Source organism: Halichoerus grypus, chromosome 11, assembly GCF_964656455.1.
Source record: "Halichoerus grypus chromosome 11, mHalGry1.hap1.1, whole genome shotgun sequence".
In the NCBI taxonomy this organism is placed as follows: Eukaryota; Metazoa; Chordata; class Mammalia; order Carnivora; family Phocidae; genus Halichoerus; species Halichoerus grypus.
In genome coordinates, this window is record NC_135722.1 from 4,632,062 (window position 1) to 4,659,269 (window position 27,208).

The window sequence follows — 27,208 nt, forward strand, 5'->3', positions numbered from 1 at the left end:
CATAACTTACCAGAGTCTATTCTCAAGTGAATCATACCCCAAAACTAGAAACCCAAATGTCCATCAGCAGGCAAATGAATAAACAAATTCACCCACTCGGTGAGTAGTACACCCATTCGACGGAACACTACTCAACCATAAAAAAGAATGAACTATTGATACATCACCCAACATGAATGACTCAAAAATAATGTTAAGTGGAAGAAGCAACATTAAGTAAGTAATGTGTAATTTGATTTATATAATACTTTAGAAAACACTAATCATTCTAAAGGAACAAAAAGCAGATGGGAGAAGGCAATATAAAAGGACAGGAGTGATGGGTAAGTTCATGATCTTGATTGAGATGATGGTTTCATGATGTATTTATGGATATATTCATATGTCCAAACTTACCACACTGTATAACTTATATAATTTATTATATGTCAATTATCCCTCAACAGAGCTGTTAAAAAATAATAAAAAGTTGCCTTTTCTCATCATCCTGTGTTCCTTCTGGGATCAACTGCACGTCCTTCAGATACTGTCTTCACCACCATACTTCCCCTACACTCTCTACAAACAGTGCTGCAATGCTGTAACAACGTGTGAGGACAGTCTGCCCCAGAGCATAGATGGCAGTAGGCAATGGCCATTTAGTGAATTCACTCAACATGAGGACCAAAATTTCATAGCAAATGGTGACAAACAAGTCTGACTGGGGCTTTATCTTAAAAAAAAAAAAAATTAAATTAAATTAAAAAAATCGTCATGAAGGTATTTGTCTCTTGCTTCCTGCTCCTGGAGCTGCAGCTACCTTGTGATTACAATGTGCAGAAGATGGAAAAGTGGGCATAAAAAAAGCTAGGTTTAATGACCTTCAACAGCTGTGGATCATGAGACAAGTACACCTTCCCTGGTTTGAGCCACAGTTGGGTCTTCTGTAACCTAAAGCAAGAAGCCTTCCTAAGAGACATGACATAACCGCTGGGCACGCAGAGAACAGGCAGGTGATGCTGGCATGCTCTGTTCACCAAGAGGAATAAGTGGCCAGGGGACAGGGGCCGGGAGGGAGTGTGACTACCACTGTATATCCTGTTTTCTCTGGATTGTAGGCCATGTGGAAACATTACTTATTAAAAATAAATAAAATAAAAATGAAGGTTCAGCTGCTATTCTCTCAACTAGGAAGGTTCTAGTAATGGATACTCAGATAACAAGAACTCCCTGTGTACTGAAGCAAAAATGTATATAGGTTCTTGGGCTAGAGTACCTTCAACAAATTAGAGAGGAAAAAAAATAAAAAAACCAACTGGACTGATCCCAAAGGAGAGAGGACTCTGTCTCCCCAAGTTAGATTAACTTTTAGAAACAACTTTTCTCAGGGCGTCTGGGTGGCTCAGTCGTTAAGCGTCTGCCTTTGGCTCAGGTCATGATCCCAGAGTCCTGGGATCGAGCCCCGCATCGGGCTCCCTGCTCCGCGGGAAGCCTGCTTCTCCCTCTCCCACTCCCCCTGCTTGTGTTCCCTCTCTCACTGTGTCTCTCTGTCAAATAAATAAATATAATCTTTAAAAAAAAAAAAAAACTTTTCTCTTTCTTGGGGAAACTTTTAGTCTTTCATAGGAAACAATACATTAACTCAGCTGCTGCCATTTGTTCCTGGTAAGGGAACATCTACTCAGAGCACTTTATACTACATTGCTCAGCAACACCTCCCATCCAGAAGAGGCTGTGTCATGCCACTTCATGAACCATCTAAACACTTCCAGCATTTTCAAGTTCATCACCTTCACTCATCCACATCCTGTCACACTGCAGACAGGAGTACTGGTACCACCTCACATCAGCTAACAAGGGCATTTCTTCCTCTCTCTTTACGTGGGCTCCACATCCAGTGCAGAGCCCAATGTGGGACTCAAACTCACAACCGTGGGATCGAGCCCTGAGCGCTCAACTGACTGAGCTACCCAGGTGCCCCAAAACAAGGGTATTTCTGATCATGGCAGAAGCACTGGTCTCTAGGTCACATATATACATCTGCACAGGATAGAATATATGTCTCCTAACCATCATGTACTTTATGCACTGGGTATTACTGCTACTGTAACACACTCTTTCACCTGGATCGTCTTTGGGATTCTGGTGTAAAGGCAATGTGCTTTTCCTCCCAGATGTCTTCCTCATCAGAGCCACCATCATCAAACTGCTGTATTCTCTCCTTACAACATGCTTCAAACAAGGCAATATTTCCCTAAATAAAAACAAGTGAGAGAAAAAGAACAAAACAAACTTAAAAATCAAGTTATTTTCTCCAAAAGTTACCGATATAAATTGTGTTTTTCATTTCCTTTTTTTTTTGAAGATTTATTTTAGAGAGCGAGTGCACACACACAAGTGGGGGGAAGGGCAGAGGGAGAGGGAGAGACTCTCAAGCAGACTCGCCACAGAGCGTGGAGCCCAATGCAGGGCTTGATATCACAACCCTAAGATCATGACCTGAGCTGAAATCAAGTCGGATGCTTAACTGACTGAGCCACCCAGATGCCCCCTTCATTTCCTTTTAAAGACAGTGCTTAATATACACCAAAATAAGATGTAAAAGCATCTAATGTCAGCTTTTATGTAACAGAGTTCCCCCAAAAAGAATGGATTCAAAACTTCAAAGAAGCTCCCCCAAAAGATTGGATTCAAAAGGCCCATAGAGGAGTCTACACTATCATCACGGACTCACTCTCATCTGGTAAAGCACTGGGTTACTTCCAAGAGCTTCCCTGCCCCACCACCTGAGATACAGTCCCACATCTGCCCTAATAGGAAAGCAACCTACATCTCCTCTGCTTTTACCAGTCCGGCTCAGCAGTGATGAGTGTCAACAGTCCAATCAGGAGTTTCCACCTTATCACATCAGCAAATAAACCAGTGGTCTCTCATGTTAATTAACATAAAAATCAAGACTGTGCCCACTCAAATAACACTAATCCCACATCACCTGCTAATGGGGCTGACCTGGTGTCTGAGCCCTGCCTGGGGATGACAAGCTGGCCCTGATCTAGCCCAAGTTTCTCTCCTGGTGACATACAGCTGAAGTAAAAGGCGGCTGGCTGGACCCAAACTGCAGTATTTGAAGCTACATGTCTACACTGCAATCACAAGTGACCCGGGTTTTCTCAGCCCTGCCATATCTTAAACCATGGTTGCAAACTCACACCCACAGGGAGCATGAAGGTCATGTGAGTTGGTGAAGTAATACCAGCCTAAGATGAAGCTTCCTGGAGCGGAGAGGGTCCCGGCGCATGCGGCATCTGTATGCGTACTCTGACAGATCCCAGCTCCCCCTGGTCCACCCCTCATATACCTTGTTGCTCATGAGACGAAGCATTAATACTTACACTTTCATTTGTATTCAGAGTAAAGTTGATGTCTGATACCCGATCAAAAGAAACACTGTAAACAAAATATAAGTATAGGAATAGTTAATTACCTATAGACTAATAGAAACTATTCACAAAACATTTCAAATTTAAAATATTCACACTATCATTTAAAATCTCCACAAGCAAAACAAAAACAAAAACCTGCTTGCATTAAATGATGCTTCTTTCCTTGGTATTAAGGAACTCATACAGGGTGGAAAGGCAGGCAGGGAGGCCTTTAAGACAGAATAAACACACCCTTGAAGCCTTCCTATAAAAGATTTTCAACATCCACGGTAACAACCATGGTTCCCTGGGCCATACTTACTTGGCCAAGAAAGAGGCTATTTGCAAAGAAGAAATAAGTCAAAAACATGAAAAAGTACCCAAGAGCTGTCAGATACTGAACTTTCTCCAGGGATGGCCATATTTATACACCAGAATAGACTTCCCCCAAATCCTATAATATGGCATAATCAGGAAGAAAGGAGGGGTAAAAACTCCTAGCCCATGAACGTTAACTTTGTGAGTTTAAGTATAATTCTTACAAGATCTGTTCTAATCAATCATTATTCCAAGCACCCAATATAAATTTTAAAGAGACGGATTCCTAACTAGTAACATCTACTGAGCGTGGAGATAGGGGAGCCCGCAGGCTCTGGTGTGAGCGCCTCTGGCGCACAGACATGACCACCACGTGGACAGTCCTTGTTCTTTTTGGATCTAAACGAGCTGGTTCTTAGGGCAGCCAACAGCCTTTAACCCTTACTCTGCTTACAGTGCAGCCTCCATCCACCGTGCTCACACAGCAAGTCGCACAGTACAATCGGGGCTTCTCACGTGCTAGAAACTGCCCCTGGTGACAGGAGACAGCACCGCCGGCTGGCGCTCAACTGCGAGCAAGGAGCCACACACGCACCGGGTGCTGATGAGCACCATCAGGCGCTGCCCCGTGAGAGAAGCCATCTGATATTCAAGTCTGTCCTCAATGAGCTAGAATACCCCCTCGTAAATACTTTATGCATAAATAACTCTCCTTTCCTGAGGCCAGATGCTAGGCCATTTGTTTTCATTGCTGTGGACCACCCACACGTTTTTCATTCATTAATTTGGTATAGTACCAACCATCCCCATCTCGCCGCTCCTCTTCCCCCGCCTGCAGAACGAGTGGCCTGACTGCCTTCCCAACACCCAACCCTCCTTTACGGTGGGTCAACCAGAGAAGCCACATGGGGAGCTGCTCCTGCCACAACAGGATCCCAGCTGCTGATGGGAGGGAACCGCCAACTACAGCAGGGACTCGCTACTCTGCGTCACGCTATCCAGCACGACAATGGAAAGGGGCAGAGCAGCGATTCCAGTTCCCGGGAGAAGCTCAGTCTAATATGAACAAGCTTCTGTGAGAGGCCACGCCCAGCGGCAGTCCCTCTGTGCGGGAGTGATGCTCTCATCCCTTCCTGTCCTCTGGCTGCTTCAGTGCTCGACAGGCCAGAGCTATAGGGACACCTGGGAGGACAGGCTCCTCTCAACACACGAATATGGAAGAGCGCCCAGAGCCCAGGAGAATCACAATGTGTCTCACGAGAAGCAGGAGTGCATGAGAGAGGGAAACATGAAAATATACTCACTTGCCAATGTCATCTTGATCTGCAAACTTCTCATCGTTGAAGCCAAACTGGTCAATAAAATTGGACGTCATTTGTTGCATCTGATAATCAGAAAAGGCCTGGCAACCCCAGGACCAGTGACAGTGATATAATGATTCTAATGACATTCTACATACTATTTGCCCATTTGTGTTCCAGAAACCATCTTATTTATTACAGCCTTAGGGCTTAAAAAGTTGGTGTGTTTTTCTAAGAAAAAAAAAATCAAATAATTTCAGACACAATTTACCCAAAAAGGGAAATGTTTGGAATTTGGCCCACAAGTCATTCTAATGCACATGTAATTGTAAGCAATGTTAAGTGACCACTCTGTCCTCTATTGAGAATTATCTTTAGAGAGAGGTCTGGGTTAAGTCTTGTTCAAAGAGGTGATCAAGTGACACATGACAGTCTGAAATTATAAGATGTACCAATCACCTCTGGACACAACCAACCTTAACCTAAGATCCAGTAAGTGGTGACCACCCGACCTCCCTCTGTATGTCCCACCCCCAATCCACTACAGTAACATCGCACCAGAGGTCAAACAACTAAGAATCACAATCATAATCCTACAACACAAAGTTCAGAAACACTTCATTTTCTTAAAAAAAGACTTCTGTCTCAGAGGCTGGGAAGAGTATGAAAGTAATTTCTACCCTACCTACCTTAGAGAGAGAGGACAAAGTGTTAACACTGATCCGACATCACTCTGAGAAGCCTACAACTGTAAGATCCATAGAGGAACCTGTTCTGTCTCCTACGCCATTTCTAGAGAGCACCAGGCTCATTTGGGTTTTCTTAGGTGAGAAATGGGGGAATGTTAAAATGGACTTCACAAAAATGTTGATCTTCTGATTTAAAACAAGCAGGCCCAGTGGAGCAAGAGAGATCCACGAATGTGCTGTACATTATCAGTCAGGAGTGAAGGACAATGAAGATAAGCAAGTGCCACTCCTCATTCTACCCCAAACAATAAATACGGAGGCAAATAACAATATGCGTGCTGTCTTGTGGACAGAGCTCTGGACAGATGAGAAAGCTTTTTCCTCCAGGTGAGCCCCATACCAGGGGCATGAGCAGTAGCTGGTGGCTGAACTAAAGACATCAACCTGAGGCCACTTGCTGGGATGGAGGCAGCTACAACTGAGTGAAACCAAATCCTCCTTGGTTCTCCTTTTGAGCAGAGCCCACAGATCCCACCCTGCAGACATCTGCTGCAAAAATGCCTCTACCATTAATTCCTGTTTACTCATTCTGGTGGCAGGGAATTATGGCATGGATAATCCAAATTGAAGATGATTAAAAAATAAACCTTATATTTGGCTTTGGAAGGCATCTCTTCCTTAGGTCTGAAAAAAGTGGTATCTAGTTTACCGAGAACCTAAAACCTCACTTTTTTCTAACTCGAGAGCCCCACCGCCCCTCTGCTCACTCGCACACTTCCATGCCATCCCCTTTCCTGCCCACAGAGGGGATACTGTCTGAACACGGGGGCCGGGGGGCCAGCCTCACAGGAGCGCACTTGGTAAGGCACGCCAAGGCTGAGCCAGGGGAGAACCGGTGGAGGGAGAAAGGCAGGGACAAGTTCTGCCAGGCAGGGCTGAGTCTTGGACATATGAATGAAAAATATGGTATGCAGTACTCATATTCATAAAAACCAACAAGAAAGAAGCCAATTCCTCTGAATTGCATCTTTATCTTTTATAAGGTAAAATGGCAAAACCACCTTCATGGTTAAGAATCATGAAATCATTCTTCTGAGCAAGCGGCATAAGCCAGGCTCTCAGTTTATTTACAGATTAGAAACTTGGTCACACAAGGGAAAATGTCCCTCCCCAGATGTTTCGTTTGATTCTTTTTTTCCCTTTTATTTTTTTGTGACACTGGTATTTGTATTATGAATCTTTTTGGGTACAAAAGGAAAGAAATGTTCCCAAAAGTGTTTCTTTAAATGCTTCATAAAGAGCATGCAAATACTAAATATATTATAAATGTATACATGTGAGTACACATACATACATATGTACACACATACTTACATTGTCTGTCTGTCTCTCTATTCATTCATCTACCTAAGAGACAGAGCCACTGACAGACCCAAGTAACTTCCATGCAGTAACTCAGAGGAAAAAGAAAAACAACAAACTGTAGTCCTCATTTGTTCTAAGTCTATTAAAGCTTCTAGGAAGATACAAGCTAGCAAAGAACTTCAGGTTTCAAATACAATTTTTACTAATAAAGCTATCAGAGCTTCCAAAAGCCACATCCGTGAAGACCGTTACTGTATTATATTTAAAGCTATAGAAAAAGTACTCTAGACATGGAGAAATCCAAGTCTGGAAAGCACCACATGGCTGTGTAATATTAAAAACTTCATTATTAAGAAAAAACCCCAAAACCCACACTTCCTAGAACTATCAGCCTGGCCAAAGCCAGGGACTGTTCAAGTCACTGACAAGTGAGAGCCTACCGCTTTATTAAGCAAATCTCTTTGGAGGTGCCCCATCTCATGTGACTGCCTGTGAACAAGCCTGCTTGGATGGGGGAGTGGGAGGCAGCCAGTCAGGCCTCTGGAGCCCGTGTGCAGCAGGCAGCCCTAATTCTCCAGATCCGGCAAGAGGAAGACCTCCTCACCCTCCACACCTCTTTCAGACAGAATCAGAAGGAAAGAAGAGTCAAACACTAGAGGTGAGGAAAGCAGAAGGGACAGAAGACAAAACCAAACGGGTCAAGGGGCACAAAAGCTGTGAGGCATTCCCTGAGCCAAATACGGCCCCATGTCAAACATGGTGACATGATCAGGCAACCTTGTTAAATGACCTGTCCTAAGTCTCTACACTCAGGACTTTACCAATATGAAACCTAACTTCAAATGTGAATGAGAAACTGTAATGGATATATATATAAACTAATATTCTAATTATAATGGAGACCACCATAAAATTCTTAAACTTGTCTTTTCAAATTAAAAAAAAAAAAAGTGGAATACGTTTGGAAACGTATTTCTTATTGGCAAAATGATCCATGACTGATTTATAGCTTTACGAGAGGCCTGCCCAGCAAGGACTGAGTTTTCCTACTTCGGAGGGCTCCACAAAGCGGATGACCGCCACAGGACAGCAGGCTGCCGAGGGCTCTGCCAGTGTGACACTTCTGTGATGCAGACAGCCACACGTGCACGTCGGCAGTCAACCCCAAAAAAACGCCAGAAAAATGTCTCCCCACAACAGCCATGGAATCAGACTGCACGAGAAGGGAATCCACTTTCCAGGTAACTAAACGTTACCACTCCTAGACTAAATCAGCCACCCAAAGTTCCAAAGTTATTGGCTTATTTACAAATAGGTGTTAGGGCATTCTTTTCTTAAAGCAATTTCAACAGGTTCAAAATCACCTTGATAACGTACATTTTATAGCCCCGAGCTTCACCTCCGGGGTGGAGCGGTATGCAGCGCTGGAGTTCATGCCAGGCCCAGCAGACTATTTCAATACTCTCCAGGTGCTTCAGTGGGGCAGAAGGCTAGGGTCAAAGTGCTTCCTGGGCTAAAACCAGAGAACTATGGGGTCAAGAAAGAAGTGCCTGTAGGCACGAGGACTCACAATGAGCCAGGTGGGCAACCCGGGCGGCCAGTGCCGCCCAACAGCAAGCCAAAGCAAGAGGACGGCAGTGAGGGGCTGCTCTGCAAGAGGGCCATGCTGCTCAACATCTCCCTCCCTGGGCTAGCTGCTCCCTGCCCCGAATCCCGGGAGGCGAGCTCCCGAAGGGCAGCAGTGCCAAGAACCGATGGAGAAGCCAATGAAGTGCTAAAAACCACTTCAGACCTGTCCTGAAAACATGAATGTTAAACTGACTTAGTATCAAAACCAAGCAGCTGCTTAGCTCAACCTTTACCAGAGTACGACAGCCTACTTGGATGCCAAAAAGATGGGGTCAGCAGAGTCATCAGAAGCTTCACCCTGGCCCTGGTAAGAGATGAGCCTTAAAGACTGAGAAAAAAGAAGCCAAGCAAACAGTCAGTGCCGGGTAGGAAGGGGACATCAGTCATACTGCCGCACCAGAGAAGCTGACATGCCAAGATCTGGTCCCAACTGAGGATGATTTCTCCACATGAAGAGCTGGTAAACTGAACGAGGGGCTTCTACTATAGAAGCCCAAATCCAACACCCAGTCAAGATCGCGAAATCATCGGTCGCCTCCCCAAGAACCACCAATGAGTGATGGATAAATCAGTGCATGTATTTTTATATCTTGTTTTCTCCCCCACAAAGAGTATAAGCAGCTAATAAATGGAGATGAATGTGGGGTAGGAGGGTAGGGTGGCAATGAATTACTTCAACTAAAACTTCATTTAGGAGTCACTATAAAAGACCTTAAAGATATTAGGAACATGTAAGCCATTTCATTCAGAGATTTTTTTGAAAGTTACTTTTACTGACATTAAAAGTGTTATTCCCATTATTCTTACCCACAGGTCTCAACTATAGGAATCTTTAAGCGGAAACACAACTACTGCACAGGTCTGCATAACGAGCATGTCTGAGACACTTGCAAAACCATTCCGTTCATTCAAATCTGGAAGTTTACCCGACCCAGCATTGTTGTTATCAGGTACGAAACATTTCCTGGAAATACAATCAGTACAAATGCTCCTCTCATATACCCAACAGTTCCTATTGTGAACGCTCTGCCTAACTAGTAAGGAGCCCCAAATCACATCCTGTGTGTAACCTGCCTCTGAAGTGAACCCAGAGATGGCAACGAGACGAAGCATTTAAAATAAAAACAAAAAGCAAAGCTTTAGGCATGACTCACTTGCTGCAAAGAAGAATCCTGTGAGAAACCCGTTTCTTTAAAGTCAATTTCATCATCACTGGATGAATGAATATGGCAGGTTGTAACCTATATGCATAAAAATGTAAAAAACTATTTAACAGAAAAGTTTTGGACATTTGTATCAGCATTTAAACGGAAAAATCACATTTAGTTTTACTCTCAATGTGTAACAACAGCAAGAACAAAAATAAGTTAACAGTTAAGTTGTAAAATCCACCCAAATAATTCAAACGCCCACTTCACTCAATCAGATGGTCAGGTTACCTGTCCCTTTGTTGCCCGTCTGTATTTTTATTTGTCTCATTACTGATACCACCAGAAAACAGATAAGATGTTACTCCATTTAAGTCATTTTAACAATTATCTCCAATTATTAATGTTTACAAAGGGAAGGTAGAAGGAATGGCTCAGATAAAATATAATTTGTAAGTGCCCAGCTTGAAGGGTAAAACTGCAATCCTCAGGGGTTACTAAGGAGCCACCGGGAAGGGCAGGTTTAAATACAGCATTTCACTTTAACTTCTTGCAATGCCTGTCCACTCTAGGAAACACACTGTCCATAAGCACTAAATGTGACTCCGAGCCAGTAGTACCCTGCTCCTAAGAAGACCCCAAATCTTCTGCCCCTTAAAATGTAGCCCCTGCCCTCAAGACTGACAACCAACTCACAGTACTTAAACAAGAACACAAACATGAACTGCTCACCAATTCATGGTTAAGTGACTTTTTTATTAGTTCATAAGTGACACACAGTATTGGGGAAATGTATTAATAATTAGAAATGAAGACATACAAATGACTCGGCAGAGGACAAGTAACAGCCGGTGCTATATACAAATGACAGATAGGAACAGTCTATAAAATTCTAACACAAGCAACTGTACTTCTGAGGGTAACTTACACTGCATTTCCTGAGTCCTTCACCCTTTACTTTTTACAGAAAGTAACTGGCAGAGAGCACAGTTACCGGGGGAAGACATGAGCAGCCGGGACCTGCCAACCCTTGAAGCTGTGCCTAATAGCCTGGAGCTCCAGAAATTGGCCTGGTTTGCTTTGTGATGTTCCAACATCTGGTTCAAGAAACCCAGAGCAGAATCCAAATAGGTCTGCATGTGGTATGGCTGATGAAATTCTGAATACATCACTCCCTGAATAAAATCACCCTCTTTTTCCTTTGACCATCTTTGGTAAAGATACTATACCAAGGGACTAACCCAGTGTTTCCAATTAATTCCTTCTTCATCCTCCCTGAAGTAGAGACAGAGCATTCACACTCTGATTCTGAAACTGGCCTGATAAAGTCAAAGGCAGGATTTGAGATCAATGAAGGGAGCCTGCTTGGGTCAATCGTAGCTTTAGCAAGTGAGTGTGGAAAGCTGTGCGGCAGGGCAGGGGGCGGGGTGTTCCAGGAAAGCCTGGCCAGAGCGTGGAAGGGAGGGGGTAGAAAACTGCTCGGTCATGGCAGCTGGCACCTGGCAGGAGGACTGCAACCAAGTGCAGGTCAAGCATTCTACTACGGTGCATTTAGAGGAACTCCAGCTACTCGGGGGGCAAGTTAGCACAGGAATTGTATTAACCAGTATATGTTTTAGGAGTGCAACCCCATGACAGGGTGCAGAATTACAAGACAACTCAAAGAGCAAGCTAGGTCAACTAAACAAGAGAGAACAACAACAACAGCACCACCAACAACAAAGACTTGGCTACTCCCAGCACGTCTTGTTGTCCAAGTTCAAACAGGATGCATGTTTCCTCACTGGTAGTTTTACTCTTTGCTACAAAATTAATCAGTTCATTAATGAAAGGTAAGAAACTAGTTTTTGTTGAGCAACTACTATGTGCCAGACATTCTGACCTCTTTTCACATATTCTCCATAACTTGTATCCTCAAAACAATTCTGAGAGGTATTTAAAATAATTTTTTCGGGGCGCCCAGGTGGCTCAGTCGTTAAGCGTCTGCCTTCGGCTCAGGTCATGATCCCAGGGTCCTGGGATCGAGCCCCGCATCGGACTCCCTGCTCAGCAGGAAGCCTGCTTCTCCCTCTCTCACTCTCCCTGCTTGTGTTCCTTCTCTGTCTCTGTCAAATAAATAAAATCTTTGAAAATAATAATTTTTTCTCCAAAAAGAAAGTTTTAGAAAGTTATTAATAACACAATATATGCATACTTCTGCATTTATGTACTGAAAGATGTGGTGATTCTGATTCTACCCACACCATACCTGGTCTGAAACCGTTACTAATAAAACAGGCTGCAAAGATGACTGAATCCACCAAACCCCCAGCGGGGAGGGGGACTTGCTAACTGGAACCCCACTTAGTCCATCACACAGATGCAGCCACCAGAGTCCCCGGCAGAAACTTCCAAACACACCCCTTCTGAGGCATCTTCATCTCAGCAGATGCCCCTTGTTTTCTCCTTCTTCCTCAGCTAAAACTGGCCTCCTGGTTTCTTCTGTCCCCGCCCACCCCCATTCACTCCACTGTCAAAACATCACCTAAAAGCCCATCACTTCGCATCACCCTTACCACCTCTCTCCAGCGCAAGCCACCACCATCTCTTGTCTGGCAGCCAACCGGTCTCCCTGGTGTGATCTCTTGCCCCACTACAGTCTATTCCCAATCCAGCAGCCATAACCATCTTTTAAAATGTCCATCAGATTATGTCCCTTCTCAATTCCGTACCTAATGGCTTTTCATCTCACTAAGGTTACAAACCAAGGGGCCTGTGTGGAGTAAAAGCAGTATGAGATCTGGCCTGCAGAGCCCCTCGGACCTCACGTCCCGTTCTCTCCCTCTGGACAACATACCAGCTTCTGCACGAGCTCTTCTCCATTCACTTCGCTCAAGCCTCTACACAAATGTGACCTTCTCAAGGAGGTTTTCCTAGACTGCCTAATCCTAAACTGCACTTCCACCCAAAACAAACCCCGGCTCCCTTCCCTGGAGTTCATCCGTTTCCACGGAGGCAGGGAGTTTTACCGATCAAGTTTACTACAATGGCTTCAGTGCCTGGCACACAGCAGTCACTCACATACTTACGGCATTAGTGAATGCCAACACGCCAGCGAGCAAGAACACAGTTTAACTGTCAAACAAGCAACAAGCACGTAAGGACACTCTGACCAGCCGCACGTGTTCTAAGTATGCTCCTGATGCTTCAGTGACTAAAAGCTTTCGAGACAATGAGCTTCTTTCATAATAAAATTTCAGTTTTATTAACTGTTGTTACAGGAAAAGCAAGTGAGTGTTTTCATCTTGGCTGCCTGGCTTACTACAAAGATCATCAGCATGACTGGAACGTTAATCTAAGTGAAATGTGGAAGTCACAGACTCTTCTCCTGGCTACGGCGGGGTCCTGCTGTGGGCCCCTGGCATCTACATGGCCAGCGCTGGCTAGAAACACAAACTCGGGGAGGTTCTACTCCAACCTGCTGGATCTGTAGGCAATTCACAACTGCACAGGTGTATCATTCTCCACAGCCGCCCTGGACAAGCTCATCAGTGATGAGAAAGAAGCACCAATACTTCAGAAGAAAACATTCTCCCCCACGGAAAGGAAGGCAGAGAACGAAGCAAACTCAGCCTTCCACAGTCAGAACCAATACACCTATGTTACCTAGATATATACCGTCTAAATGTTTACCCATTTTTACCAACAGACCCACAAAGAGGTCTCTGGATGTAAGTAATACACCAAATTTCATTCATAATAAAACTCCCAACATAAAAACATAACAATCTATGAGTCTACTGTGTATATACTTGGGTGTGATTAGGTCAACAGATTAAAGTACTTCAAAGACCTCAGAGAGAGGGTAATTCAAATGCCGCCCAGAAGTGGTAAGAGCTTGGGACTGACACAGGTTTCCCTGCATCGGTGAGCAGACCTCAGGCCCACAGCCAGCAGCACAGGTAAGTGTCTGGTGCGTTAATGAACGAATCCTCGTTGTGGCCAGAACATAAGAATAGGCCAGGGCCATGTAACAAGGTATAACCCAAGCATCTGGTGCTCAACTACAGGTGACTCAAGTCCTATAAATATACTGGAAAGGACTCTCAGAGAGGTATCAGAGCCATCATAAAACCAACTAATAAGTCAAGGCATCAAGACAGGGGATCTAATCTAATCTATTTGGGGAGGGGACGGGGACGAAGCAATCTATTACTCAACTGCCAATTTTAGGAATGAATGTGTCTGAAATGCTTTTGCCTAGACTTCATGCTCCATGAAGTGTGAAGCTCCCATTCTGCAGCACATTTTTGCAAGGGCAAGACCCACTGCATTTATCAAGCCGGGTTTATAATAATATTCACTGGAACATGGTCTCTAACCCCCACTAGGATATCATCTGAAACAATCTGGGGACAAAAGTGGAGAGTCTGAAGGCTGCAGTGAATGTCTCCGTTGTGGCTTAGGATGCTTAAGCATCCTCAAAAACCTGGAACGTGTGTATCCCTAAAAATACGAAACAAAGCAAAATTCCCTCCTGGAAGGCCTTAAAACTAAAGGGAGGTGGTATTTAAGTACTGGGCACATGGGATCAAGGAACTGAACAGGTCATGAGACATCAACCTGAAAGCCCCAATGGACAATAAAATTAGAGAGTGGGGCTAACTCAACATGGGATATGAGCAGTACCACCAGAGCTCTAGAAGTCTGACTACTACTAGCAAAAGAGAACTAAGCTGCCACTAGTGATAGGTAGGCCCAGGATAATTTTCCCTTCAACATAGGTGTAAAAGTCTAGATGTTAGATGTGTCTGCTGCATGTTAACTGCGCACCGCATGTTCATGTTCCATTATGTAGACATACATAACATTTACACAGTCACAGACCAGATTACTGATAGCATCACGCAAACTAGCTGAGTGTTATCTGAATTGCAATGAGGTCTTTCTTTACACAGAATTGCTCACAAGGGAAATGAATTTGAATTACCAAAGATAAATTTTTGAAAACTCCTGATATCAACAAGTTTAACTGGACATTTCTGAAGTCTACCTCTGAAGTCAATCCTTTAAAGGACAAGTTTTAAAGGAGTTTCCCAAACAAAATCAGAATTCTCGGCCTTTTGGCTAAGATCAAGTGTAATATTCCTATAAATAAGAAGTAAGACAAAAATCCCTTAAAGGAGACCACACTGCCTGCATCCTTAACAAAGAATCAATATGGGGCTTCTAAATTAAATGGTTCCATTTAAGAGAACAACTTCACCCTACAATAAAACCCTGATTATCCAGATTTTTAATCAATTTGATTGGGGAAAAAAGCAATCCACTGTGGATAGTATGTTCATCAAAAATTACTTAACTCTTCCTTGATGACTCAGGGCTGTCAAAGTGGATGCCAGTTTCTCTGCTGGGCTATGATGCACTAAGACACCGAGGGCCATCAGACATATTTTAATTAAATGGCCTCACGCAGCTCCCCTTATAGTCATCTCTTAACTTCATCATTCTTCCAACTCCTACTGATTCTATCATTACACCCATCCTTAACAAGCCATTACCCAACCAATCTGTGAAGAGTCTGGAAAAAGATAACCCAATGTGTAAGACAATCTACCAAGTAGTAGGCAACGGCCCTTTGGGGGTGTGACACAGGAAGACCTAGTGACCGCTCTGTAGCCGCCAGAGTCTTTCTGTTTCTAAACTCTGCTCTGAACTGATAAGGCTGCCAAATACCTGACTGCCTAACAAGCAAGGCATTAGTGTGTATTAGAAATTCAGACTGCAGCTGCTGAATTTCATAGAATTAAATGCCTGACACATCTACTTCCATGCAGAGTTAAGGTCACCACCTCAATTATCAGCTGGCATGTGCTTACGAAAGGAAATGCTTTCCCTATCTTTAAAAGCAAAAGCAAAAGCAATACTTACCTTAAATCTTAATGCATTAAAAAAACAAAGAATACATTCCAAAGTCCAATATAATTTTAAAAAATATTATCAATGCCATTATTCCCTGGCTAAAAGTACTAATCTGTTAAAGATGGGGTTTCAAAGTCACCTACAAAATCCCGCCCCTCACCCCCACCCTGGGAACAATCTAAAATGAGGGTAAACGTAACTGAGTAACGTTAAAAAACATCCACAGGAATCCTGAGGTTTCTAACCACCCAGGCTTATCTGAGGCATAAGGCAACAAACCCAACAGAGTAGAGGTGCTTGGGGAACAGGGCACTGAGGAAAAGGAGGGGGCAGGGGAGTGTAGAGATCAGTGGCCTCTCTGTACCCTCTGGTCATCCCAGGCAGGAATTAGGAGCTGACTAGACAAGTTATCAAGAATATGGTGAACACTGACCTCTCTTCCTGGTAAAGAAACATAAACTTATTCTTGGCCCCAAATCACCAAGACAAACGAAAGATCTTGCATCTCTGAATAAGCAGGCAAAGGCTGAGAGCACTGGGGTCACAGAAATGTGACCTGGTAAAACCTACTAGATCTACCGTGTTCCTCTTGTTAGTTTCTCCCAAGGAGCTTGTGCAGAACGCCTCCCACCGCTCCCTGACTGCATCTGGAAGGTCTGCAGAGGGAGAAAGAGAAAAAGGCATTGTCACTCTAGTGACCTCCACACAGACACATTAAAAAAAAAAAAAAAAAAAAAACAGGATATACAAGAGAGTGCCACCCACTCAGTCCATCAAAGGCAAACATGTCCCATCATCTGAGCACCTGACTCTTGAAGAAACAGAGTTTATAAAGCCTTGCAGCCTAAGCCCCAGGAATTTCAGGAACCAGAACCACCCCCAAAATGGCCCATGCTTGATGACAAGGGTGTTAAGCAGCTCTGTGAATTTAACAAGCTTTGAAAAATCTTTTGGTAAAAACTGAACCTGGAAAATGTGTTTCCAACAAACTTCTGAGGAATTAGCAGGTCTTTAATAAAGGTGAGAGAAAAGCCGTCTTTTTCCATGACCATTCAAGTTTGGGAAATGCTGCCAACGAAAGCGTCTGCACACTCGTCAGATACTGTGACTGGCATGTGGCCAGTGAATACTCCATGGAACCCAGTCTGGCTGTTTTCTAAACGTCTGTGCCCAGAGACCAACATGGAGATACATATGCAATAGTGAAATTCTACCTACTACAGAAATTTTATTTATTTATTTTTAAAGATTTTATTAATTTGACAGAGTAAGAGAGAGCAAGCGTGCATAAGCAGAGGGAAGGGGCAGAGGGAGAAGCAGAGAACAGGGAGCCCGAGGTGGGGCTTGATCCCAAGACTCTGAGATCATGACCTGAGCCGAAGGCAGATGCTTAACGGACTGAGCCACCCAGGAGCCCCTCTAGAGAAGTTTAAAAAAAAAAAAAGGATACACAAATACTTTTTCTGAGAAAAAGGAACTCTGGCTATAATCTTGGAGGCCTTACGAGAGCTGTCTTCCCACAACTGCGGTTTCAACATGCATGCGTGTGTGTCCTCCCCACACCACCTGGTGAGCGACTTCGGGACAACAAAGGCTGATCTAAGGAACGTGATCATGCACATGACCATTTCTCCTTGGTGGAACATCAGCTGTGATGGTCTGGCTTGTACCTCTCTCAAGAAGCAAAATTACAGCGGGGCAAGCCCCAACTGCCCCCTCACCTGGAGCAGCTCTTTCAGTGCGTGCTCGAGAGGTGACAGCCTCTCCAACACACAGACATACTTTAAAGACAAAGAGGAGGATAGACCTGGAAACGATGTCCAGTTTTAGCAAGTTGAGCCTGGACGAGTTCGGTACCCCAGGGGATAAAGATTTTCACATTCAGAGTAAGTCACAGGACTGGTCCAAACCCTAGAGTCCACAGAGCTCTTAGGGCTCTCGGCTTAGAGGCAGAATCACAGCCTGGGCGCCAGTGTGAGAGGCATCCGCGGTTTCTTCCCAGGAACCTGAGGCTGATTCCATTCAAATGCTGGTATGGAAAGCGTCCTTTAGGGTCCACCACCCCTCATCTCAGTAAGAGAGAGAGGGCAAACATGCGGATCAATGTTTTAATATCCCAGCTAAAGGAACTCAATCCACAGGCTACGTAGGGGCTTTCAGAAGAAAATAAAAAGCAAGCATCTGATCATAGCTCAAGTGACTCAAGAGTCAGCCCGTGGGGACCCTGTGCACACCGGAGCAGCGCACTGAGCAGGCTCCTCGAGAGTGAAAGCGGGTACCTCAGCCGAGCCTGCCAATAACTCACTAAAAGGACTGCAGACATGAGACATACAGCAAAGAACTACATTGTTTAAACGCATTCTCAAGAACTTCATTCCAATCTCCAGATAATTTGCAAAGTATAAAGAAACTCCAAAGACTGCTATTAAAAACGCTATGATTATTTCCACTTTACCCTTAAATCCTTTCTCCAATAAAACAAAAATATAATTAAACTTTCATAAAGCACTTACCTTTGATAAGCTGCTGTACTAATGCACTGTTGGGGCCCTTATCAGTGCTGTGCACAATACAGTTAGCTATCCTTGTCAGGTGACCCATGTAGCCGTGCCGTCTGCCTCCCTCGGCCCTGACGGGGAGAGGACAAAGACTCAGACTCCTGATCGCATGGAATGATGAAGCAGCTTAATAAATACAGTGGGCTGGAGCGATCATTCTAAAAACTGAGGCCCTAAAGATGAGAATGGACAGAAAAGGAGGTGCCAGAGTCACCAGGTCAGGCAGGGGTGGGAGTGGCAGAAATGGTCTGCTCAAGGATCCTATGGTGGCCACGCTCAGCAAGGTTTTTTTTTCCCCCAGGACCCTGGGATCAGGACGAGCCGAAGGCAGACGCCTAAGGACTGAGCCACCCAGGCGCCCCAGCAAGGTTTATTCCATATACAAACCAATCATTAATCTTCAATTACATATTACCTTAAAAAAAAGCCCAAACATTCACTGATACCTAATGTTTCTGTGACTTTCCTCTGTATCTTTTTATGAAACTATTTTTTTCAGATTTTAAAAAGACTATAGGAACATAAGGTGAGAATTTTGCTAAAAGACATCAAATCTTCATCATCTCAGTTCAATTAACAGACATAATCGCCTACCAGTGGCATTTCTCAAGTTAAAATAGTGGCTGATTTTGAGGATTTGGCCAAGGCGATGGGTAGTCAGCTGGTCTTCGGCCAGCAATGCCCCTTTCCCCCACTTAAGCAGGACCTCCTAAGCAGGACCCATCTTTACTAAATCCACCCACCTACCTATCTCTCACTCACTCACTCACTCACTGGGGGCAGAGGGGGAGAGAGAGAATCTCAAACAGTTTCCATACCTAGCACGGAGACCTGATTTCACAACCCTGACATCACGACCTGAGCTGAAACTAAGAGTCAGACACTTAACTGACTGAGCCACTCAAGTGCCCCAAGTCCACCCATTTATTTATTTTTTTTCTTAAGATTTAGTTATTTATTTTGGGGGGGCAGGGACAGAGGGAGAGGAGAGAGTCCCAAGCAGACTCTGCACCGACCGTGGAGCCTGACAGAGGGCTCGATCCCACGACCCCGAGATCACAACCTGAGCTGAAACCAAAAGTCAGATGTTCAACCACCTGCGCCACCCAAATGCCCCCCAAATCCACCTATTTAGATAAACTTTTCACATTGCTGTGATTTCTCTGCCTATTTATAAAGTGTCAGGACTTTAAATTCTATGACACAAAAGACTTTGCTTGCAGATAGGAGGGCACAAACTGAACAGATTTTTGTTTAAAGGGAGACTCTTTCAAGAGCCGCTAAAAAAGCTGTACTATGCTTAAAGGCTTGCCTGAAAAACAGAATATCTGCTAATAATCTTAGAAGGTCTGGGGACAGCTAAGGGTCAGAGGCACAGAGCTGATCTCAACTGAGTTGCTAGCTAAGAGCCTCTTTTGGTTTCACAAGAAGATCCCAAGACCCCTGGGTTCCTCGCAGGCAACTTCTCAGTCAGATGCCGTGTCATGCTCCCACAAGTGAAAACAAATGCCCACCTGCCTGTATTTTGCCCCAAGGCCCTCAACATTCTTTAGGCTTCTGGGACAAGGAAACATTAGAAAAACTCTTTCAGGACCCCCCCCCCCAATCGGGGGACTATTAATAGTCAAGCCTCCGGAGGATGGAGCTGGGGGGAAACAGAGTGCACAGGACACCTCAGCACTACTGATGAGGAGACAGAGAGCAAGGGAGGTCAGGAGGACACAAAGTGGCTAACGTGGGGTCAAACACAAAACCAGAGATGTTAATCTGGCCACACACAGAACCCCCCAAAGGAGCTCCATTTGGAAGAATGTACCTGAGGTCTACCGAGACAAAACCAGAGATGTTGATCTGGCCACACACAGAACCCCCCAAAGGAGCTCCATTTGGAAGAATGTACCTGAGGTCTACCGAGACAAAACCAGAGATGTTGATCTGGCCACACACAGAACCCCCCAAAGGAGCTCCATTTGGAAGAATGTACCTGAGGTCTACCGAGATGAGCCCCCACTACACTCAAACTAAATGCGTATTTCCCACAGAGTCAAGTCAGAGCCCTATCAGTGCTAGTAGGCACTTTTAAAAAACCAAACCTTACAGAATAAAGCTGACACCTTCCTTTAGTTCCTAGCTCTTCCAGGGGCCACAAGAGAAATCTGAACAGATACACAGAGCAAGAAAACTCCTGGCACAGGTTCAATGATGAAGACACACGAGATAACTTTCTGGGCTGAGGAAATGCTCTCATGCCTGATCACAGTGCTTACACAACTGCACGCATTCATCAGAGTTCCTAGACATGTACACCAAAAAAGGATGAACTTTCACCTTATGAGCATTATACCTCAATAAACCTGACTTAAAAAAAATAAAAATAAAAAAAAAAAATAAACCTGACTTAAAAAACAAACACAAGAAGCGTGCCCTGAGAGTGTTTCCCAAACACACCCTATGCCACCTGCCTCAGAATCTATGGGATGGTATAAAAGCCCCCAGGGCACGGGAGAGAAAAAAAAATGTGTGTGGCAAAGCTACTTACACGTGTCAATACTTCAAATAATCTTGCCAATCAGCTAACAGAAATTTTCTAAAAAATACCAGGCTAACCCCCCACATCCTCCTCCCATACACGAAGGGACTCTCTCTACAGTGAGTCCATGGGGTAAGCAGGACGAACCTGTTAAGTTAAAGCATCATCAGGGAGGACTTGACTTTTTTTAGTCTCCAGAAAAACAGCTATTCAAACAGGACCAGGAAGTTTCAAAGGCAGCCAGCCCCTGGATTCCCCTCAAGAGAGGTAGAAACACAGGGCACTCTAAAAATAAATTGTTAGAAAAAGATCTGCTACGATAAATAATCCAGAAGTCCCGAGAGAAACATTTATAACTATAAAGTGGCCTGGTACCACGTAATTATTTTCATTGTTCTCTAAGGCAAGGCAGATCTTTTCTTCAAATTAAAAATCACATTGAATTTCTATAGGAAAACAATTTACTTACTGTTTCTTCTCATTCATTTCCCAGGCATCCAGTATCCGTTCTATTAGCTGACATTTTTGAAAAAGCTAAATAAAAAGGAATATTCTAGTTAACATGCATATAAATGTCAAAGTGTCAATATTTTAAAGTGAAACAGAACTCTATTCAAACAGAACAGTGCTACGTATTACCCAGCAAGTTAAATCTAGCTGTGAATTACTGGCTATATCCTATGCAATGTGATAATAAATTTACTCAAGGCCATCAGAACACTACAGGGATTCGAGACCGGATCCACGCCTTCAGCAGTGTAGCTACTGGGAAGCAACATTTCAAGCACCGCTTCCGGGGAGTAGCTGACCTAAAGCAAAGCCAGGTTTTTTTAGTCATGAGCTCAGAAATACAGAGCCTGACCAAAATTTAGAAGGAATCAAGAAGATAAGGCCCTGGCAAAACCCCATCTGAGAACCCGCAGCAATACGTGTACTTCTGAAACGTGAGCGGACTTGCCGCACGCGCTGCTGTTACTGCGCTCCGACTGAAAACCAGCGTCGCGCGTGCTGCTGTCGGGACGCGCGCGGCGTCAGCTGTCTTTCCCTCCTACTTGTGACTCCAGGTGGCTAGCCTCGCCCGTCTCCCAGGTTTGGCAGGAAGCCAGCGTGAGCTAGGAAATTTCATACACCACAGAACCTCCGAGCAAGAAGAAGTGTGAAGACTGACTTAGTGCCACCTCATATTTAACAAAAGGAAACAGACCCACAGAAGAGGTTCACTCAACATGGCACAGAGCCCACTTCTGCCACCCATCTGTCCCACGTTTAGCCCACAAATTAGAACTGGCACGCCAAACAACTGTTCAAACGCTTTCTGCAGTCTTTAAATTTTTATGGTTCTTTTAATCTCCAAAAGATTTCTAAGTCTTTAACTTGATTGTTTTTAGCAAATAAGGAGGCCACTTAAGACTTTTTTCTTAAAAGTTCATCTAATGCTTATTTGCCCAGGATATGATTTATAGAATCACCGGCTAACAGTGCGACGAACACAAGAGTTAAATACCTGGACTCTTGAGATTTAACTCCCGCCCTTAAATTCCAATTCATTTCACACTGAAGTGGGAAAATGCTATAACCAGGAACGGCAGAGAGACCCCAGTAAGCTTACGTGTTTCAGTAACAAATTGTCACCAGTGGAGTCTTGATCAGTAATTGTGTTATTTTCTGTATTTTCAAAAGGACTTGCAAGGATCAGTGCAATACAAATTTCCACTTGTGTATGTAAAAAGTTATTCCACGTATATTTGAAGAACATGTCCTACAAAAAAGAAAAACAATGCTTTCTTTTATTCAGTTACCTCAATGTTTAAAGCCACTACTCTAATACATTTCCCGAACAGTGATTTAACAAAATAAAAATGGTTATGTTCTTAGTCCAAGAGGACTAATCAAAAGGAACTCAAGTTTACTTTAAAGGGGGTCTGAAATGCCACTACACAGACTAAATACATGATATCTGCTCATTCAACATGCCAGCATTTGCATGGAACCTAGTAGAAAACAACAATGAACACGGGAACACTATGTTTTCCAGACAACTAATAATAGGTATTAAGTTTAGTTAACTTCCAATACTTTTTGAAGGAATTTTTGAGAGTTTTATTTTGACTGAACAAACATTTACTGATGGCTTTTGTGCAGGGCATGGGTGTTGGTGCAATATGGGAGGACACAGAGTTAGAAAGACAGTCTCCAATCTCAAGGTACGCATACCCCGAGTGTGAATAAGCACTCAGTTATAACCACTCAGGCATTTGAAACTCATGGAACAGTGAATGGAGCAAAAGAAGACAGGTCTGAGAAGCGGTGACATGTGGACCTCCTCAAAGTACACGGTTTTTTGAGATTGCTCAAAAAGTTGACAGTATCACAAAAAGGAAAGACAATTCCTAAAAGCACAAAATGCACCAAATATATATTCAGGACATTCTTTGAGTCTGGTTATCTAAACTCAAAATCAAAAAGAAATGATTAAATGACCCATTTAGGAGTTTTGTCAAATTTGCTGTCACTCAAAAGCAGTTCTAAAGATTAACAATGGAATGAATTAATAGTTGCATATTTACTATTACTAAGATTAGAGGCTAGTAATCGATGACTTCAGGGACAGGAGTAGAAAGTTCTATGCCTTGAATACACCAGATGGTAGGGCAAAAACTATGTCCCCAGAGGGCAACAGTTAAGTTCACCAAAGAGACTGTGGTTCTGTAATGTTTCATCTTGCTCCAACGTGTTCCTGTTCTCTATCCCTATACTGCCATCATTTAACCCAAAGCTGAAATCTAACCAGAAGTATCTAATGACACCAGGTGGCATAACGGTGTGGTTGATAAAGCAAGCACTGGTTTGAAACTGAATGTGAATTCAAATCTTGGCTCTACCACTTATTAGTCACAGAATAATGTCCCCCCTTGGGGCACAAAGAGTATGTCCCCTCTCTGGGTACAATCTGCAAAACAGATCCTCTCTCACACAGGCATCTACACCCAGCATCACACAAGAAATGTATATAAAGTGCACATTACCATGCCTTTCGTGTAGTGTGCAAACAGCCCAAACTCCCCCAAATGTATGCTTTGACCTGATGTCTTATGACACCGGCTGAGTGTTAGCCCTCGCACCTTCTGCGCTATCGGGTGGCAGGACAGACAAAGCAAGCATGGGTACCAGAGCTGGGCCTGTGGATTCTAAGCACAAACCTAGGAACTGGGAAACTTAAGGGTCAGGGAAGTCCAGATAATTCCTGAGCTGTTTCCGTCTCCACTAACAAGCAGACTAATAGCCGTGTTATCAAGGAAGAATCTGGACTCGAATCAAAAGACCACATACAGATATATTATACAAATCTATGTCAGTACAAAGACGATAAACACCTGTCCCTTTGCTAATTAGGACAAGAAAACAATGCTGTAACCAGCAGTCATTTCTTGCTAACACAATCCCCTGGGGAAGAAGACTATACCCAATCATCTGATGATGTGCCAGACTGAGCTTCTTGAGGGAGAAGTCTAGGTCTTAATCATCTCTGAAATTTTCTACTGTACGTCTTTACACACAGCAGTAACAAATACTGAAAACTTAAAAGCATTAGAAATTGACAATAAACTCAAGACGAGAACTGTATAAAAGACCATTTATGCTCAGAACAAGAAGAGTCACTGACCCATACTGTAAATTTGTGAGGTTTTAACTTGAGTTGTATATCCATAAAACATCACGGGCAAATTAAATGACCTTTTGGGGGAAATCTTACCAATATGACCCCAATGCTATTCAGCTCCATGAGGTCCTCATTGATACTGCTGGTGTTTGTCTGAAGGAGGCTGGATATCAACCTGATGACATTCAATCGGGTATTGCCCACCGGAGGGTCCAGCACACCCCACGTAGTCTTCATCACACTTTTCTGAGGAAGAAAAAGCTTTCCAATTACGTCCAGTTCAATAAACAAACAAAAGGGGAGGAGGGGTGTGTACTAATACGTAACACTAGGTAAACTAACCCTGCAAATCATGTGGCCTGAGTTCCACATCTGAAGGAAAATCCAAAGCTGCTTTTGAGATCTTCAAGATATGATAAAATATCCAAGAGGGGAGGAAATCAAGTAACTCCCCTGGACTAGAAATTCCACAGGAGATCAGATATCCCCCTCCTTCAACATTCCAAACTGCCAGAGGAAGAAAGCAGAATGCTGTAGAAGTTCATGGGGGGGAAAAAGTGCAATATTCCAAACCTGACCAGAAATCCTGAAACTAAGAAAAGTTACAAGTGGTTTGGGAACACAGTCCTCAATCTGTGAGAAAAATGCATCTGGATCACAGCCCTGAAACAGGATCAACTTCAAACCTGTTATTGCCCATAAAAGGGAGTCTCTATACTTTGGTCACAGAAGACAGACACAGGACACTTGAGAATTTCACAGGTTTGACAGGAAAGTGTGGTGAATTCTAACCCAGCAGCAAGGCTGCCCTTTCCTGACTCCCCCACGTGCTCCTCTCAAGGCTTAATGGAACGGAAGGCTCACACTTATACTCCATGCAAGGCAGCTCCAATGAACAGACATGGTAAAAAGCTTCAGGAATCTACTCATACACCACATCATGTAGTAAAACCACGTACAAACTGAACTCACCGACTCCTAGCAGTAAAAGAGAGGAAGCCCAAATGAGAAACTGCCCTGCTTTTGAATCAGGACCAAGAACACAGTGTGAGAATCTACACTAGATGCTGCCTTTTGTCCACCTAGAAAGAAGACAGGCAGGCCAACAAAGACACCGGCTGGAGCACCTCCTCACACAACCTCTTCTCTCCCATCTCCAACTTCCACTTCTTCTAAATAAATCCTTTCTTTTTCATTCCACACTCTCCCATTCTTCTTCTCACAGCTGCCATGAAGGATGCCACTGACCAAAAACCCTTAAACACCAGCAGAGCCACTGTCCCCGAGAGTGAACGCCAAACACTCCAGCCTGCAGCCCAGCACTGGCTGAACACAGACAAAAGACAGCATGACCCACACAGGGCCCCTGCCTGCTAACTGGTAGCATCAGCCGTCTGAAGAGACCATGCGGAAGCTAAACTCAACTCCCTGCATCATGGACATAAATGATTCTGTGTTCCCCCTCCACAAACGCTAAAATACATAAAAAGCATCTAACGTAGAAGGGAGAAACTAAAATCTTAAATTCCCAATACCCTTCACAGCAGATGCCACAGAGACACGCACTACAACAGTCAGGGCCCTGCTTGCGATGACACAGGGCAGGGGGGAGTGTAAGGGAAGTGTAAGGAGTCGTGCTGGCAGGGGAACTCTCACAGACCCGAGTCTTCCACAGAGATTCTACAAGGAAGGGCTCCTTACCCTGATCTCAATCTCTGCACCACCCTTAGGTGCTGGGAAGCAGCGGCAGAACAGCACTTGGGCCTGTGGACAGCTCTCTCTCGCAGGGCCTGTCTGTCATGCTCTCGGCGGACTCCCTGATTAAAGTCACTGTGGATTAGCATGCGGACGCTCCCAGTGGAAACACTAGCACTCCAAATCACGCTCCGCCGACTAGTCCTTTAATAAGATATCTGCCCATCAGACTGATACACCCCTCCAACTCTGAATAAGGCAACTCAGTCTCAAAGATCAGTTCCTAAAAGATTAGCTTTACCTCAAAAGTGAAAACAACACACTTTACTTTATTGGCATAGAAGTACCCAGAATTTATAGAAAGAAAGAACAAAAAGCTGAGTTTCCTAAATAGATAAATATTTTGCTTAATTTTAATTCTACCCCATTCATCAATGTGGACACTACATAGAGACAAAAGCCAAATAAAAACTAGCTCAAAACCAATAAAAACAACTGGAAGGGCTGGTTTGTACATGCTGTTCGTAGCCAGTTCTATTACCCACAAGGTTCGTATACTTTCTAACAACTGTTTGAACCAAATCATTGACCTGGCCAGCCATGACCCGGCCATGCTTAAAGTAGCTGCCCTACCTTGGGTGGCTCAAGCAGGAGTTCATGGAAAGATCCAAGTCTTCCTCGGATAGCTTCTAAAACACTCTTGTTGACCGAACAAGCCGAATGACTCATGCCTGGCGGGCAGATCTCTATATGGCCTTCAAATCTTGAAACAAAGCAAGTTAATTTTATTATAATTTCAAAACAAATCAAGGTGCTCCCTATCAGCATGTAGGTAGATACATAATAGCTATATAAATATGATTATATAAACATTTCTGGAGAGATAGGAAGGGGGTGTTGTTAATACAAGCTTGCTGGGGAGCAGCAACATGACCTGAAATCCACAGGCCTAAAGTGTCAGGAGAGAAATTACATGTGATTTCTTCCCATTCTCCCAAACCTTATAAGCTCT

General features: G+C 43.9%; 1 protein-coding gene across 11 annotated transcripts in view; it reads right to left on the reverse strand.

Moving 5' to 3' along the window:
• Window positions 1-27,208, reverse strand: part of PPP6R3 (protein phosphatase 6 regulatory subunit 3) — a 138,241-nt gene that overhangs the window by 19,691 nt on the left and 91,342 nt on the right. For 6 of the 11 annotated variants that reach the window (XM_078057697.1, XM_078057696.1, XM_078057703.1 and 3 more), the window contains 10 exons: window positions 26,830-26,959; window positions 24,595-24,747; window positions 22,450-22,599; window positions 21,310-21,374; window positions 18,266-18,381; window positions 16,323-16,408; window positions 9,858-9,944; window positions 5,024-5,121; window positions 3,372-3,426; window positions 2,103-2,233 (listed from right to left, as the gene is read on the reverse strand). In XM_078057697.1, coding sequence (XP_077913823.1) covers window positions 2,103-2,233; window positions 3,372-3,426; window positions 5,024-5,121; window positions 9,858-9,944; window positions 16,323-16,408; window positions 18,266-18,381; window positions 21,310-21,374; window positions 22,450-22,599; window positions 24,595-24,747; window positions 26,830-26,959 — 1,071 coding nt within the window. The remainder of the gene's footprint in view (window positions 1-2,102; window positions 2,234-3,371; window positions 3,427-5,023; window positions 5,122-9,857; window positions 9,945-16,322; window positions 16,409-18,265; window positions 18,382-21,309; window positions 21,375-22,449; window positions 22,600-24,594; window positions 24,748-26,829; window positions 26,960-27,208) is intronic. The other 5 variants (XM_078057699.1, XM_078057694.1, XM_078057702.1 and 2 more) reach the window with 3 other exon arrangements.